At 39.1% G+C, this 18,517-nt stretch overlaps 1 protein-coding gene across 1 annotated transcript in view; it reads left to right on the plus strand.

The window, feature by feature from the left end:
* The window catches only part of ARHGEF38 (Rho guanine nucleotide exchange factor 38), a 51,121-nt gene that overhangs the window by 27,241 nt on the left and 5,363 nt on the right, over nucleotides 1-18,517 (plus strand). The window contains exons 5-13 of the mRNA XM_077815102.1: nucleotides 1,611-1,628; nucleotides 5,802-6,001; nucleotides 6,524-6,657; nucleotides 8,568-8,672; nucleotides 9,125-9,247; nucleotides 12,177-12,497; nucleotides 14,174-14,314; nucleotides 16,026-16,224; nucleotides 16,383-16,639. Coding sequence (XP_077671228.1) covers nucleotides 1,611-1,628; nucleotides 5,802-6,001; nucleotides 6,524-6,657; nucleotides 8,568-8,672; nucleotides 9,125-9,247; nucleotides 12,177-12,497; nucleotides 14,174-14,314; nucleotides 16,026-16,224; nucleotides 16,383-16,639 — 1,498 coding nt within the window. The remainder of the gene's footprint in view (nucleotides 1-1,610; nucleotides 1,629-5,801; nucleotides 6,002-6,523; nucleotides 6,658-8,567; nucleotides 8,673-9,124; nucleotides 9,248-12,176; nucleotides 12,498-14,173; nucleotides 14,315-16,025; nucleotides 16,225-16,382; nucleotides 16,640-18,517) is intronic.

Consider the following 18,517-nt stretch of genomic DNA (forward strand, 5'->3'; position numbering starts at 1 on the left):
TAAAGGTAGCAAGCAGAACATTTATATCCACTTCAGCAAGTGTCAGAAATGTTAGTAAAAAAGAAAGAGTTGAAAGAACACAATCAAAATGTATAGCTGTATTCATCTGAATCTGTAACTATCCTGTAGAGAGTATGGCTCAAAAGGGGGAATTAACTAGAGTTCCTACTAAATAAGGCTTAGACTCCTTTCCTCCATGCAGCATAACACATTCAGGTGCCCACAACTGTTATTCTTGCAAAATTTCACTTCTTAAAAACAAAGACATTTTTGTTTGAGCAAAGAATTGCTAAATTTAAAAAAAATACTGAAACTGGATCCAAATGATTAAGGGGTGGAGCTGCTGCTTCTCAGCTGAGCTGTATTGTACAGTATTAAAAGACTTCCATATTAGGACTGTTGTGAGGTTTGTACTCTGCACACCTGTGCAGGCACACTGTATTTAATTACCCTTGTCCAGTCTCTTACACCGCATGCTGATTGCAGAGGAGTTCCAACATGCCAGAAATTCCATCCAAATTGTAGGTCATGCCTTGGAGACATCAGCATTAGTAAATTCTGTAGAATCTTATAATCCAGTAGTGATATTGTGCATTAGCTTAGCCTATGAAATTAATTTTGTATACATTAAATGTTGCTGGTGATCACCTGCTTTACTTTTAGTCAGAAGCATCTTGGTTACCAAAGAGAGCTCTCCCAAAGCTGTCACTGCAGGAACATTGCAGCACTACTATATCAGCTTCCTGATGCTCAGTTAGTCAGCTGCAGTTGAGGGGGCTTTGTGGTGGACAGCCAGACCGCAGTGGGTGATGATGTTGGGAGGGAATATTGCTCAGCTCTGGGCAACAGAGAAGTCAGGTATTAAAGAGATGCTGAATTTCTGATTCTAATGTGTTGTTTCACTAAACATACCATCCTGTCCAATGGCCAAACTTCTTCTGTATGTTAAATCATACCTTTAATAAAATATCCCATGTTAATGTATTTATGTGTGTTTGTTTCCAAAACATTAGCACATATCCCTGCATATTTTTGGTGTATAAATTCATAGTATATACACATCTGTTGACTGCTTTTGAAAGTTAATCTACAAAAAGAGTCTTTCAGGAAGTAAATCTTTAATTGAAAAAAAAAAAAAGGAATCCTAATAAAAATACAAGGAAACGTATATTCAAAAAGACTAAAATACACCGTCCATCTTTCATTCTTTAAAATTTTATTTCTATTTAAAAAGAATAGAGTGGACATATATAGAGCCCAAGAATTTACACTCTTTCTTTTATTGATTAGTGATTTTGTAGCTAGGACTTAAGCATTAATTACTGCTCGCACAGTACAGCAACTCCCTTATATAAACTATCTATGAGATGGTTGAGTTTTATCACCAAATCCTGGTTTATTAAAGTCCTTACCCATTAAGGGCTGTATTTTCAAGAAGATGTAGGGCCAGATTCACTGGTATCCACTGGCTGCTTTGTGAAGTACCTAGCTCAACTGGCCAATTACAGTTGCTTTGTGTCACTGAACACATTAGTGAATTTCGCCCATAGTCTGTATATATTTTTTCTTAGGGGGAAGCTAATACTTGTTTTGTTTTTCTCCTTTTGCAGAAAGATATATGAGGAAGAGTAAGTATCATGCCAACTTTTTTGTTGTTTTTTAGAAAACAAAAAATGTTTAAAAATGTTTAAAATTGCATGTATGGAAATGTTCAGAACAAGAGCATCATTTTAGTACCAGGTAATCCTGTGCAGCAACAGAAATTAGATTTCTCCTAGACATTGGTGAAAAAGTCTTTGACTTTTAATTTTTCCTAATCTATCTGGTTTTCTAATTACTACTGTACCTGCTTTGCAGTATTTTTCAAAACTGGTTTATGAAGCTACTTAATCTGGTTCCCAATCCTGCCAGAGTCCTTAATTTTATCGCCTCCCTTCAGAACAGATGTATTTCTGTGATTCTAAAGCATGCTTCTCAAATAAACCAACAACAGTGCTGTCCTTTGAAATCCTACACTAGCACAACAATGATCCAGGTGATAGAGATTTGAGCTCTGGATTCAAAACCCCTCTAGACTCTTCTCAGAATAAAATTCTTTCTGAGCTACTGACTGTCTCTCCTGCCTTAAATAAGGCCGTAAAGAAGGGTACATTCCTAGACTGTAGTTTTGGGAGACCCACAAACCCAGGGCCATCAAAATGGGACAATTCTGAAGATATCTTGGGAGAGGAGTGGGAGAAGAAAGTGCTTGAACTGAAAACAAAATTTACAATCTTAGGCAAAAATACTAATTCTGATAGAGAAGAGATAAAGTTATATTGCTCTGCTAAAATTGCTGTTTTAAAGACCTTATTGGGGTGGAGAAGGAACACTTGAAAGCCAGGAAATTCTAAGTTAAGGCTACAGTTATGAAATAAAAAAAGCAAATAGTTGAAAGTGTGAGTGTGTGTGTTTATAGTGTGAACTGGCCACACTGACTTGAACTGCACTATCATAAATTAACATGCACTTATATCCCTCAAAGAATGTCCCGTAGAAACACTAAATTGTGAGTTTCTCACTGAGTTTAAATTGATCAAGGATTCATAAGCAATTACCTCTGAGTTGCCAAACTGTGCCTGGTGCTTGTGTGGTTGTGCTTGTGACAGGTGCAAGGAGCCATTCTCCTGCGTAAGGACCAGACATAATCATAGTCCAGGTGCTTAGGAATGCTAAGGAATATTGTAGTATGTGCAGGGAGCACAGCAAATACCTTCTCCTGGGGTGTTACAGTGTCATGCCATCCCTTCCTCAGGACTGTGGTTACCCACTGAGCCCTTACCTTGTAGCAATTTGAAGGAGGTTCTGTGGCCTGCAATGTGCAGGAGATCAGACTAGATGATCCCTTCTGCCCTTAAAGTCTGGGAGCCTATAAAAAGAAGGATTGTCTCAATGGGATCCATTGCTTCTTCTTCCATTCCTGCTCTACACAGCTGGTTTATCCTGATTTAGAAAGTACACTGGTGTTTACCCCAAGCATCTCTGAGGTCACTGGAACAGTGAGGCTACAGATTGCTTTCCACTGTAGTATAACAGGGAAAAACATAGTCTTCAGTATTAAAGCATTCTCCACTTCGCCATCAGTTGGATGGGTTACTCCAGCTGGACAATCAAATATAACCGAATTCTGCCCTCACTTATACCTGTACAACCTCATTGAGTTCACTAGTGTTGCATGGTGTAAGTGACAGCAGAATATGGGCCATAGTGATTTATTTGCCCTGTAGATTTTGTGAAACAGTGAATTTGCACACACAAAAATAATGTTTAAGTAACATTACAAGTTATGACAAACACACACAGCAATAAAAACTGTCAAACTTAATGTGACCCCAACTCCACCTTAACACATTTTCTGCTAGTGTGTTCCACAAAAGAATTATATATTTCCTAAAGAGAGCATGCCAAACTTAAAATTGAATAGTATATTTTTCCTAGATTGACACCACGACTATTTAGACGTACATATCCATGCCCCCACCCCATCCGTGACTTTATTTTGTTGCATGCAATGCGGAGGGTTGTGCAGTGGAACCTGATGCATTTAAACCAGCTGTGTTTACATGACTGCAAAACAACAGTGATGATTTGCAATGAGATTACTGCAGCTACTCATGGCACTAAACTACTTGCTAAATTCATGATAAGACTGGGTGGCTGTAGTGGCATTACAAATGAATTATCAGCTTAATTTTCTGCACAGAAGATGTCACAAGTCATTACACATCTGTTTAAATTGTGTGGCAATGCAGTGTTCTCATTGGCTGCAGTGTATTCTAAAGGGGTGTATTAGAAACAGGACTAATCGAGGGAGAGTGGTTATCATAAAATGATCTTACTGAGTAGAATTAGATGAGTTGAACTTTGTGGCATTTTGTGCCGCAGGGAGTCATCATCTCATAACAAACCTACTATCTTTCAAACCATATTGCTAGACTGTGTCATGCAGATATGTGAACAGAGGGCTGTTTATCACTTGGGCGGCTGTCCAAAGTGCAACTGTATGGAGAGAAGACACTTGAAGATTTCCATTCATGAGGCAGCTTTTAAAAGATTTGCATTCATGGAGCTTTTCAGGAAAAACAATAACAATTTAAGATTATTTTTATTCCTGCTGCCAGAAGCTAAAAGAAGGGAAAACAGCTTTATATTTGATGCAGAATAAATGGGGAGGAGGAAGAGAAAAGAGAAATGATGAAAAGGTTTGGGGACATCAAGAGGCTTTAAAAAGCATTTACTGTTAAAACTCCTTTTTTCATGTAGGACTTTTTATACTGAGTGCCTGCGTGTGAGAGATGGCTTAAATATGCAGATGCCTCTTTTCCAAAGCATCCAAATCATTACTTAATTAGTCAATAGTGCTCCAGTATATTTTTATATGTGGAAGCCAAAGTTTTCTTTCTTGCTTTCTTGCTTTCTTGCTTTCTTTCTTCAGCTGTGTTTGTGGCTGACCACAACAAAAGTTGGCAGTTGGCAATATTCAGTGGGTATTCCCTCTATGTTCCCTTTATTTTCCATTAACCCAGTCCCTTCCCATGCTCAAACATTCTCGCTCACCTCTCATTAAATCTCACGTAGTTAATCTCACAGAACTTTTTTCCTTCCAGAAATTCTTTCTTTAGGATGTAATGGAAGCACTGCTCTGTGTTTCTGTCATAAAAAGCTGCATTACAGCTAGGGATCCTGTCGTCTTCAGACTATTATCAATAGCTCCCTCCCTCCTTTAAAGTGCAGACCTACAAGAAGGTCCCAGCAGTTTATATATGATTGCTACCAACATGGGGTTGTCGCAGTTTCCCAGTGTGTCCAGAAATTTCTTTCCTTCTCTTTCCCCTTGGAAACACTGTCATGAGTGAAAAGGCAAACAGGCCCTTTTTACCCATGTGCTGCAGAGGAAGCAAATTACCCCAATATCTTTCCATAAAAGAACCTGCAGAAAGAGGTGGGAGCAGGGCTTTAGAATGTTTGCCACTTGGTGGGATGGCTTGTGGGGAAAGGAGGGAGTCACAGCATGATAGGAATGGGGTCAAGAGATCCAGATGGCTTGGATAAGCCTGGGGTAAACATCCAAACTGGAGAATCCAGACCAAATTTTGAATCCTTTTCAAATTCGCCCATCACTAGCTGTAATCCACCAATCAGCAACCACAGCTACTAGAATCGACCTTATCATTACTGCAGCAGAAAGTATAACAAAGGACTATGGTTACAGAGGCAAGCTCAGCGGTGTAAGGTACACAATAGTGGGTGTAAATAAGGAACTTTGAATTGATGTCACTTTCACATTGAGGTGCCAAAATGAGGTGTAATATGCCTACTTTAATACTTAAATGTTAGTTATTTTTCCTACTGCATCCCTCTCTCCCAGCTCCTTGGTGTGTAAAGTGTACCATAGAGACTCCTTTAGCCTCAGTGGGCCAAATTCAGAGGTTAGGTAGAAATTATATGTTAGTGAGTAGATGTGAGTCTACGAAAGTCTAAACTGGTATAACTTTCATAATGAGGGAGCCAGAAAAGGTTTTCAATTTACCCCAACCCAGACTCCCCACTGACTGTGTCTCCTAATCTTTCAATTTAAATGGGAATTGCACCTGTGTCACTGAATGTAAAACTAGGCCCCAGTTTTGACATCTTCGGTAATTAAAAACTCAACTGTAGGTTTAAAAAGGTAATAACTTCACTGACTAGATAGGACTATGCATTTTTTTCTTCTTAGTGTTGCCATTTTACATGACAGTTCTGTTTGTTTGTGTAAATAATAGAGGAAAACCGAATTTAATGGACATGGGATCCCTGATGATCAAACCAATACAGCGTGTGATGAAATACCCATTGTTACTGTGTGAGCTTTTGAATTCAACTCCTGCTTCCCACCCTGACCACAAGGCACTGCAAGATGCCTTTGCTGCTGTGAAAGACATTAATGTGAACATCAATGAACTTAAAAGAAGAAAAGATTTAGGTAGGGAACAGAGATGGTATATTCCTTTCTCCTATTAATTGTATTCACACATTGTAGATTTTGGCTGGTGATTATGGGAGACGGTTTCAGCTCCAATTATGTTACCAATTATGATATTGTTTTCTGGCTTTATCTGGGCTACAAAACATGCTGGGTTTTGAGATACATAACTGGTGTATAGACTGCATTGTAGTCTCAAACTTAAAAACAAACATCCAGGTTGGATCACTAGGGATGTAAACTTCAAAAATGTGAAAATGAATATAGTACAGTATTGCATATAATACATTATACTAACGTCAGTGATGCTACTGCTAACACTAATAATAGTTAATAAAGATATTTTTAAAGACCTGCCATATTTAAGCCTTAACTTTACTACCTCTTTCCAGCAGTTTCACACAAGATTACAGCAAGGGACATCAAAGTCTCTTTTCTCAAATGGTCTTATATTAGAGTGCAGAGCTGTGTTAGAGCCCAATGAATTTAGATTATTAGTGTTGTGAAATTCTCTCTCTGCAGTGTTGAAGTATAAGAAGAATGATGAAGAAGAATCTCTTAAAGAGAAGTTTTCCAAACTGAATATTCACTCCATTAGCAAGAAATCCAAGAGGGTTACTAGCCATCTGAAAATTCTGACGGGGGGAGAGCCTCAGGTACTTAGTCAGCCATTTGCAAATTTGCATTGAGGACTTCATAATGTCACTTGTTTTACGGTATTTATCATGTAATTTCCCATGTGTCACATCAAAGAAGAAAAGATACTATGACCCTAGATTGAAAGGAAAACCTCTCAATGTGTCCTCCATCTTTTCTTTTGGATCTAGCCTTTTCTACAAATCTCTGACCTGCAGCACAGAGATACTGGTCAGCAGTTCTCACCAAAATGAATATGGAGGTCAATGCTCAACAGATGGGTTTGTAGAAGATATTGTAGGTGCGGGATAGCTACAGAGGGCATTTTCTGTGCATTTTATTCAGCATCATTCAGGCCCTAGTACATACACCAAGACCACCAAACAAGACTTATATGCTGATTAGTATGGGCAATGAGTTTTCCCCTACAGACTTTCTTTATATACCATAAAGAAGTAAAACATAAAAACCTTTGACTGTCAAAATGAATAGATGACTACACATTTTTTAAAATAAATCTGCTGCAGTGTGTTGAATGCAAAGAATTAAAACACTACTTTATTGTTCCATTGCCCTAATTAAATAATTATTGGTTTATTGGAAAAAAATTTCAGAAGCACCTAAGCCATTTAGGAGGCTAAGTCCCATTGACTTTCACTGAGACTTAGGCTCCTAAGTGACTTAGGTGCCTTTGAAAATGTTATCACAATAAATAATTTAATTAGGGCAATGAAACTATAAAGAAGTGTTTGAATTCTTTGCACTCAAGCCCCATTTTTAAAAGTATCTTGGGTGCTTAGGACATTGTGTCTCAATGAAACTCAATGGGACTTAACTTCCTAAATGGCTTAGGTGCTTTTGAACATTTTACCCTGTATACTTTACTATGATTGCTTATACAAGAACATTTGCCCTTTGAAAGGTTACCTGCAGCCTTGTGCCTTTTTTCTGTTTTCTTTCTTTTTGAGGAGACATTTCTCCCTCCCCATCCCCATCCCCCACCCCCACTTCCCATTTTTTTTTACACTAGAAATTCAGATTTACTTCTGTTTTTCCTAGAAGGCTCCATGGCAGACTGGAGGATTAATAGGATTATGATATCAGAGATAACCATACAATGAAATCGACTGAGAGGGGAAATTATTTTTATTCAGTCTGTTAGAACTTCCTATTTACTATTTGTTTTTGTTAACACCTTTTGAATTCTAAAAACTTGAGAATCACTTTGGAAAAAAGATGCCTTTGTTAAAGATTCAGCGTTCCCTCTCCTATAATTGGAAGCTGAGAAAACTCGTGACGCACATCTCTGAGTCTTTCAATGACTCTGACAGTGAAAGCAGTGAAGACTAGACTTGACAGTTCTCATATTTCTAAGGTAAAAAGCAAGCAGAAAGGAAGAATTTAAAAAAAATCCAGACTTTCTTTATATACCATAAAGAAGTAAAACAACCCCTTTAAAGATAATGGGACTGTAACATATACAGGGCCGCACAGTGCTACAGAAATAATAGCAACAAAATTTCTGCACAGGCAGTTGCCCACATCTGCATTAGGGAACACTGGAGGAAGCATGGCTATGATGTGAAAAGACTTATGTTGTTACCTATCATTTCTTGCCCAAATTGTGTAAACATAAAAAAGGAGGGAGTCACTGATAAACATAGATGTGCCTACAATTAAATAACTTCATGCTACCTTAATGCGCTGCAAAAATCAATATCTTTATCATAAACATTCCAGTATCCTTGCTTTTTCCTCTCTTTAGACCTGATAATTGTAAGTGGGTTTGGAAGAGTTACTGCAGTACAGTGATCCAGCTTCACAGAGAGGAATTCATAGGCTTTTCTTTAGATTTTTTTCTAGCAGATCTCTGTCCACTCATTTCATTAGTTCACTGCTGCCCTAACCATCATGTAAACATCTATTTCAGGTAAAAGACCAGACCTTTAATAAGGAGGAAAAGCTATTTAGAAGTTTAGAAAAGACTGTGAAATTTTGTGTGAAGAATATTTCATTCTCCCTACAACATCTACAGGTGGGTATACCATACACCCACATCAATATGAGCTAAGCACACATAAAACATATATGTGAGCAGTTTAATACACACTTCTCACAGTGTCATGTAATACCAAATCCTAAATGGCCCTGCACACATGTATATGACCCAAAATGCAGCAGAAATGAACAAAGGTGAATTTCACATTTTCTGAGTAAGCCCTAATGATGTGGAATAATCTGCTAAATTGAATGGTGATAACCTTGTTCCTTGAGAAAATGTACAACAAAACTGGACAAAACACGGGATAATATATCATAGGAAACAATCTTGCACTGGTAAGGGATGGTCTAGACAACCAAAGAGATGTAAGAAATGGAAAAGGCCTATAATTCAGTGAATATTATGGCAGGGTTTGCATGAACAAGTATACTGTACTACAGCAAATTATCAATCTATTTTAATTTTCCCACCTTTTTCCTTTCTAGGATTCCATGCTTCTAGCTGCACAGAATATAACTGAACTACAAGGTATTTTACACAACAAAGATGATGAAGACAATGGCTGTTCAAAAATGCTGAATAACATTGGAAACCCCTGTGAAGGATTTGTAAGTTCATGAAACATGCCAATATCACACAGCTGTCAAAATGTATGGGCTGTGGGTCATACATACAAATACAGTGAAGGGAAAAGAGCAGAAAAATGTCGGACTCCATTAGAAATACTGAGAAAAATATAACTTTTCAGTTAAGTTTCTCTAGGAAATAAAATAATTTAAGTTACAAAAATTCCTGTCAGTTTAAGTACAACGTAAGCTGGATCAGGCCTCTGCTTAAACTTGCAGTGTTGCCAATTCACACAATTTTATCATGAGTCTTATGATATCTGGTCTTTACTTAAACCCCCAGCTCCTGGAATCATATGAATGTGTGGGAATTGCAGCTTTTCTTTACTTTTCTTATGTACATTTCTATCTCTGGTGGTTGCAGAGAAAAAGATTGAAAACGTGAGCTCTAACATTTAAAAAAAAAAAAACCAGAAGGCAAATAAAAAAGAACCCAGTATACATATAATTTTTAAATCTCATGATTTTTGCGGTCTGACTTGTAATTTTTGAATTCCTGGGATTGGCAATACAGGCTGGAGTACATCTTTCAAGGTAGGGAAAACTTCTGCCTGAACCAGGCTCTCAAGCTAAACTAACACTTTCAAGCCAGGGGCAAATTTTATATCTCCTTACTCTTACCCCTCCTAAACTCCAAAAAGCCCTCCAGTTCCCTCCACCTAACTCAAAATGGAGTCCCCGTACTAACAGCATATACGCTCAGTGACAGATCACTCCATCGCAACCAATGAAAGGACTACTAGTTATATTTTTTTCCTAAAAGATAAGTTGTTCCATGCCAAAACCAAACCACCAAAACTGGCTCTGTAACTGCAATTCTATTTCCTTTCTAATTCCACCATTTAAAATAATTGCATCATTTAAAAGTATATTTTAAAAAATAAATAAAATGAATATAGTGAAGAAAGGAACACAGGAATCGCCATTCTGGCCCATCACAATGGTCCACTGAGTGCAGTTGGTTTTCCAATAGTGGCTGGTATGAGATGTTTCAGAAGAAGGCACAAGAATCTTCTCAGTGGACAGTTATGGCATAACCTGTGCAAAGGGGAAGTTTCTGCCTAACCTCTGTAGGTTAGAAGTTGGGCTCATGACCTGAAGCATGAAGGTTCATATCCCCTCTAAATTTTTTTTATTCTATCTACTATAACTGTAAATGTTTCCAATATCCATACAGATCTATTCTCCTTTTAATCCTAGTAGGAGTTTGGCAACAAGGATATCTAGAGCAATACGTTCCAGGGATTAATTATGCATTAGGTAAAAGGGTATTTCCTTTTATGAGTTTGAAACTGCTGCCTTTCAGTTTAAATAGCCCCTTGCTTTTATATTGTGAGACTAGGTAAATAGAAGTGCCTGATTTACCTTCTCGATCCCATTCATTATTTTGTATACCTGAATCATGTTCTCTTTTATTCATCTCCTTTGAGAAAAGTCCTAGTCTTTTCAATGTCTCCTTATATGGAAGTTTTTCTATGCCCGTAATCATTTTTGTTTCCTGTCTCTGACCCCTTCTATTACTGTTATATCTATTTCTGATGTATTCTGACCAGAACTGAATGCAGTATACCAAGCAAGGGCATATCACTGATTTATACGATAGAATTACAATATTTTCAATCCAATTAGTTATACATCCCAACATTTTGTTTGCACTTTTGACCACCATTTCACCAGGAGCACAGATTATCATTGTGCTGTTTCATGTTTTTTTCCTGAGTGCTTATAGTTGAGAACCCAGCTATGGGGATGAATAGTTTAAATTATTTCTTTCCATGTGCATTACCTTGCATTTGTCAATACTGAATCATCTCCCTAGCCCTCTTAGTTAGGGCCAAATCAAGAATAGCCTCTCCTTTTCTGTGCTCCAGAACGAACAGTTCCAATAAACAATTGTTTAAGGTGCTAAAAAATTGCTTACCTAAGCATTTGTCATGGAAAGCTTTCTCCACAGAACAATTAGATATCAAAGGCAGTACCAATGTGAAACTACCACTGTACATCAGTCCTCACCTTGAGGGACCACTCCTGGGGACGATGGACATACAGCCTTTTGCAGCCGTGGTTTTTGTTGTGCAGGAGATCTTGTTAATGCACTGAGTCCAGCAATTCATTTCACAAGACTATCCAGCAGCCTTTAGATGGCAATGAGTTTCAGTCACTAGCAGTCTGTGCTGGATATGAACCAATGACTTATAGGTGAAATTATCTTTAAGCCTGATACTAATCCCTTGAGCCATCCAGACACCCATAGGCATGTTTTGGTTTTTTTTAAAATATATTTTATTTAGCCTCCAGCACTGTGAATGTATGACTCACTTTCAGTAAACTAAAGGAAACCTTACAAGAAAGCATACCACATTTTAATAAAATCAAATCTTTCTATCTGTCTGTATAGGCATTTATACTGCATCATCAGGATATTAGAGTTATCCCCAGGAAAGTGGTTGTTCCTTTATTTTATTCAGTGGGAAAGACTGCCGTTTAATTGAAACTGCACCGCCTCTTGCCTCGGATGGTCCTTCCCAGTTTAAAGGTCCCAGTCCCAATGAAGCTTCACAATATTAATACCCGTGGCTAGCACAGGTGACTGGAGGCAGGAATTCCTGCTTTCTGATCCCAGCTCTAACACTCATCCTTTGTGTGCCCATTTAACTTGTCTGTGCCTCAGTTTCCCCATGAGGATAATAACAACGCCCTGTACAGTTAGAATTGTTACTCGGCTGTTTGATAGGGGTGCTGTCAGGCTTAATTAGTTACTGCTGGAAAGCAATGTGGGGGCTACAAATGGGTGAATGCAGTATTATTTTTGCTTTGTTTTTAACATTAGAACACAATTGTAAGTACTACAAATGGGAGAATGAAGTATTATTTGTTGGACTGATTTTTTGCTTTGTTTTCCCCTTCCCAGGTGGATCAATTGGAAAAGCTGGTTTTGATCCCTCTCTCAGGTCTACAAGCCTTGTTTTCAGGCCCCCAGAAGCTTATCCAGAAGCGTTATGACAAGTTGCTGGATTACAATGGCTGCCTTGAAAGGTCAGCAGGAGATGAACTGGATCTGACAAAGAAGGACTATGAGGCTCTCAATGCACAGCTCGTGGAGGAACTTCAGGTGTTCAACAGGACGGCCAAGAAGATTGTGATGAACTGTCTGCATTGCTTCATCACTCTCCTCAGGGATACAATGTCCTCAGCATTTCAGTCATATTCGACCATTGTGGTGCCTGTTCCGGTGAGCAGACTGTCTGTGTGCATGTGTGTGTACGGTATTTGGCCAGAGGTACTTAAAAATCCACAGACATCAACCCCCCCTACTGTCTGTTCTGGTGATCACAGTGGATATTTTTTCACATTTCATGTCCTTGACCCTTGTCTGCTTTGGAACTTTTTTTTTTTGCCGAGAATGACCCCAGTGTTGTTGCTGCTGCTGCTGTTCCTCTGGAAGTAGCAATGGCAGGAGTCAGCAGTTGCTAGCATTTTAAGCCCAGTATTATTTACCGCTGCCCTGAGCAGTGTTAGACAACCCACTGGGAAGAATGCCAGCAGCCACTGGAATCGCTTCTACGTGTATGCTCCCACCACTGCTAATTCTGGTGGAGCTGGGGCGTGTTAGCAATGGTAGGGCAATGCTGTTGTCACAAAAGCCTACTGCAGACGCCTCCTTCAGAGTAAGGAACAGCTTTCTTGTTCGGCTACAATATGAGCTATATCAACACTTTTAATATTTTGAGGTGTATTTAGACAGTGCCTACTGAGCTGCATGGAAGTGTATTGGTTTGCATAACATTCTATTCATACACAGCATTAAACATAACTCTAAGATATGGATCCCACACTCCATCTAAATATAATGACTGACTTGGGATGAATATCAAACAATGCTACAGTTTTGTTGTATTTCCCCCCCAGAGGATATGAGTCCTCTCTTTGACGCAGAGAGTCCGAAGGTTGTCCCCACAGTTCCAACCCCCCACACTCTGAAGAAGCCATGTTCTCCTGGCTGACATCTGGACAAGATTCCACCCCACTCCTTAGTAAGCCATAGAGGTTACTGTTGGGTGCTGTACTGCACTCCTTCCAGGGGAGGATCAGGCTATTTCCCACTCCCTGTCAAGCTAGAAGTGAGAATTCATGCAAGGGTTCAACACAGAGCTTTGCAATTTAAGGGGAAAGTGAGGGCTTTTCCTACATGAGGAATTTTCACCAGTACAACTTGAATTGACTTTTACATTGATATAACAAACCAGTGCAAAAGACAGTGTGGACACACACAGTTCATTACAAGAGTGGCGTATTCCATTTAGCTTAAGTCAATTAGAAAACAGATTTAATTAAACCAAAATAAGCCTTCCACAGCAGTTTAAATACATCAGTATAAATTTACACTTTTAGCTACCCTTGTGCAACTTCCTTCTGTAGACAAGCCCTATATCATTAAAGAGGGCTTTATGTTTTTGGGGAAGCTGCTTATACCGGGCATTGTTTTCACTGGGGATTTTCCCATTGTCACTTTTGAGTTTTGCTATTTACATCATGTTTAAAATTAGGCATGGACCTGAGCCAAATCCACAGATCCAACACCACAGTGGCAAGTTAAACTGACATGACCAGTTTAAATCATATTGAGTTAAATAGATACTGGTTTTTAAACTGATTTAAGTTAAACTGATAACACTTCTGTGTATAGACAAACCCTAAACAGCAATGATTTTAAGCTCTTTGAGGCTGGGATCATACCTTCTTTTATATCTGCCTGATGCCAAGCTCCTTGTGGGCACTACCAGAAATCAAAATAATAACTCAGATTTCATGAGTCCTAGTGCTTGATCCACTAGATTAGAGCTACTGTTCCTTACCTCCCTATCCTATGTAATGTACATGAGATCTAATCTTCTTGTGTATTTACAGCTGTCTTCCTCAAGTATCTGTGAATTACAAAATCAGGTGATGGAAGAGTTTTACAATCTAAATTTTGTAAAAGAAAACAGCAGTGCTACATTTATTGAGAGAAAACTGAGCTTTGAAAAGAAGAAACCTGCCCCTACCCAAGTGAGTATCATGCCTCTGTCAATGAAAATTTAATGTGTGTCAAACGCATCATCTTTTTATTCTCCTGGGGCCTGGGCATTGATTTGCCACACAGACTCTGTGTCGCCATAAATACACCGACATTAGCCCTACGCCTCTTGTGGAGGTGGAGTTATTATGTTGAGTAGTAGGGCACTTACATCAGCGGGAGCAAGGCAGTAGTGTAGCAAAGACACTGACATAGTTAGTTCAACATAAAGCATTTAAGCCCAGGCACTAACTCTGTAGTCTAGACCCAGCCTAAGACTAAGCATGCAAGTTATAGTTTATTTCACTTGTTAAATATTCTCACACATATATTAATCTTGTGATGTTTATTTTGTTGAAGTTTTGTGAGTGGGTTTGATGGTTTTATATAGCTAGAGCAGGAGCTGAAAAATCTACCATGGAATTCAGACATACCTAGCACACAGAGTACTCCAGAAGCGTACAGAACTGCAGGAGCCCCACTTAATAATAATTAATACCTTGCCTTTTATATAGCAAAGTCATTTCATATAATATCATGGTCCAGGGATTATTGGTCATATGGCTCCTGCCTTGTAATGGGTTATATGACCTCAGTACAGCTCTGCCAATTTTTGGGTTACTTCAAAATGCTTTCAGTCATTTTACATGAGAATTGTAAGTGCACTGATACAGAGAGACAAGGTGAGTTAGGTAATACCTCTTTTTGGACCAAATTCAGTTGGTGAAAGAGAGAAGCTTTTGAGCTTACACAGAATTCTTCTTCAGGTCTGCGATCGCTTTGTGAAAGGGTTCACCCACAGGTTTTTGTCTTTTAATAATTTTTCTGTGTGACTTCATTTGAGAGAGTAGTAATTATCTCATTTCACTATGCTCTTGAGTGAACTCACAAAGAAAAACGATAAAAGACAAAAACAGTGGGTGAACACTTTTCACACAGTGATCCCTCTGTATCTGACCCATCCATCTTCATTCTCAAAGGAAACCCGCACAACACCTTTGAAAGATGAGCCTGGAAGCTTAAATTAATAAATTTGCTAGATACTAATAATGATGGACAGAATAAAGACCTTGGATTTATGGTTTACAATCTATAACCCACTTAACCCCCCCCCACCTTTTTTTTCTTTTCCTCCTATGACTTGGAGGGGTGTTAATGAGTCATTTCACTTGAATGGTCCCTTGAAATATATGTTAACTACTTATACAATCTGTTCCACCTTGTATTTAGCTGTGACACTTTGAGTACATTTCCCAGACCTGAAGAACAGCTATGTGTAAGCTCAGAGCTTGTCTCCCTCACCAACAGAAGTTGGTCCAATAAAAGATATTACCCTACCCACCTCGTTTCTCTAATATTCTGGGACCAACACAGCTACAACAACACTGCATAAACCAATACCTGACAGTTAACATCCAGTAAGTTTTTTTTTATCCTTCAGTGACTATAGTTTCAGCCATTAGTGGAACAGGTGAACACACACACCTACTGTGCACACAAAACTCACAGGTTTGAGGGCACAGTTTAGGAAATTATACTCCTAACTATCCAATAGGCATGTAATTGCATGCTCTGCCTGTTCAAATGTAGATTGCTGCAATCAGATGGGGTGTGCATTAGTTTCTTTTGTACCCAGCTGTTAATCCAGAAGTCTTAAATACACTGCTCCCAATTAATAGTGTGTCTCTTTTTTCCCATTTTTAGCCTGAGTCTCCACGTCAGACAGAGATCCAGAGATCCAAGCTATTGTCCACATACAGCACAGAATCACTATATCAAGCTAAGCGCAAATGCAATGCCACACAGGAATTTGATATTGATTTATATGAAGGTGATCTGGTGGCTGTTGTTGAGCAAAAGGATCCTTTTGGAAGTACAAGCAGGTGGCTTGTTGACACAGGAAGTAAGTCCTTTGCACAAATATCCCAATAACAGCTTTCCTTTTGGCTATTGATTTTCTTTTCAGTCTGGGCCCATCTGTTTATTTCAACAGTTTGTAAAAAACAGGTGACTGAAAAATATTTGAAATAATTTTTCTTTTCTTTTTAATCTGATATCTAGTTCTTAAAGGGTATGTGTATTCCTCCTTCCTGAAACCCTACAATCCAGCCAAGGTGCAGAAGGATGTAGCAGAAACCAGTTTCTGTGATGATGATTTCGATAATATCAGCCTTTTTGTCTCTTCACGGCCTACCAATGATAGCAGTGCAAGAAATCTAGGACATAAGAGGAGTGACAGCAGCTCATCTAATAATAGCCTATGTGAAAAACCTGCAATTAATGGGACAGAGACTGATCATGATGTGGATGATCAACATGTAAGCATAATACATGCAGCATATCTATCTATATCTGTTTTTCCTATTCCAAATATAAAAGTTGTGCACTACTGCTTACAATTTAAAGGGGCAACCTTAGTTTATAAAAGGACTGTTCTAATCTATTAGGATGCCATAGGATTTCACACAACATTCTTACCTTCCAGCTCTCTGATGTAATGTTCATTGGGTTTTTAATGAACCACACAATGTGTGAAAAGGTAATAAATGTTTAACGGTTAAATTGTGGGATTTATCCATAATCCTGAATTGAAAGAAGAGTGGAGCTGAAACACCCCATGGGGACCCAATGCCTCTAACTGCTCCTGGGCAGTAAAGCCACCTCCCCACCCTTACAAAGAGAGCCGGGTTAATCCCCACTAAAGCAGTTAGTTCTGCCTTCTGCTGTTTTCATCTATTTTTAGCAAGAAGGTCATGACGATTCTTTTCTGATAAGGAACCCTATGCCTTTATCTAGAACAGATTGCTGCAATGTGTGCCTTATAGAACATCTGGTGGTTGAGAGAATTGAAGCGCTCAAGTTAGCAGCTGCTAGATTTAAATGCCTGGGACCTACCCTAGCTCATTCTTACTTATTTTGTCTGGTTCTTTTTCAGCAGTGACTTAAGGGGATGAATTTCATTTTTCTGGGGATGTACTATGTGCCCTCTTGTGGCCATGGGTGGCGCAGCAGGCATTTTGCTCCTGTTGGCCCCCCACTTGTGGACCCCTTAAAAGAACTACACATAGTCTCCATTATGGCTCACAGCACCCTAAACCTAGGGCTAGTTTAATAACAGAAAATGTTCAAGCAATCCTTAGAGTTCCCAAAATAAAGTCCATAACAATAACATAAAAATTCATACTCAGCCATGGTTCTTCTGACATACCTATAGCTCTTCCTCTTTCCCAGTCTGCACTACCCAAAGCCACCAGTCCCAGGCTTTCAGGCTGGAGCTCAGCTCTCTAACCCTGGCTTCCTTCTTTTTCACTGTCTCCTTTGTTGTTTTTGGTGCAGCACCCTCATTACCTGGGGCTATGGCCACCACTTTCTTAATTCATTATTGGCCAAGTTTTTTTTTTTTTAAATCTATTCACTCTCTAGTATCCTTAAGAAAACACAGCAAGGCCTTTTTTGCGCTATTCCATTTCCCTGACATTCTCACTAGTCCCTTTAGGGAAAAAATCTTTGATTTCAAGCCAACTCAATTTTTTATAAAGAAAATTTCTTTGCATAGAATGTTGCCAACAGTGCCAGAGAACATGATCAACAGTTTCTTCGGTTTTGCACACTTTACACAGCCTGTCTTTATGTCTTTTTAATAAGTTTAACTTACCATTTAAGGCACAATGACCTGTTAACACTTTAAAAATTACTGCTTCATTCTTTTCTACCATGATTGTGGAGTATAGTACTATCTTTGATTTTTTAGCATACATCATAGAACCTTCATCCTTTTGTTTCCTTAGTCCATAGTTCTTGCCACTCCTTTGCAACCTCCTTCATGACCACAGTTTTGAATTCTTGTCTATTTAAGGTTATCTTAATATGTACCTCCTCATTTTTTAGAGCATGTTTTGCTGTTCTGTCAGCCATCTCGTTTCTAGGTATTCTACTACGTACTGGAATCCATGCTATTGTCATGAGCGGTGGGTGGAGCCCCCCTTTGGGGAGCCTAGCCCCTTGTTCCGCCCCTTCTGCCCACAGCCAGAGTCCCGAGACCCCCTGCCCCCTCTTCCCCCACCCAGAGAAGCCCTGAGCACCTCCCCCTCAGCTGGAGGAGCCCCAGGCCGGTGCAGCCTGGAGTGCCCTGCCCCCCACCTGGAGGAGCCCTGGGCTGGCCACAGTGCAGCCCAGAGTGTCTCCCTCCCCTCAGC

Source organism: Eretmochelys imbricata, chromosome 4 (genome assembly GCF_965152235.1).
Source record: "Eretmochelys imbricata isolate rEreImb1 chromosome 4, rEreImb1.hap1, whole genome shotgun sequence".
NCBI classification, from domain to species: domain Eukaryota; kingdom Metazoa; phylum Chordata; order Testudines; family Cheloniidae; genus Eretmochelys; species Eretmochelys imbricata.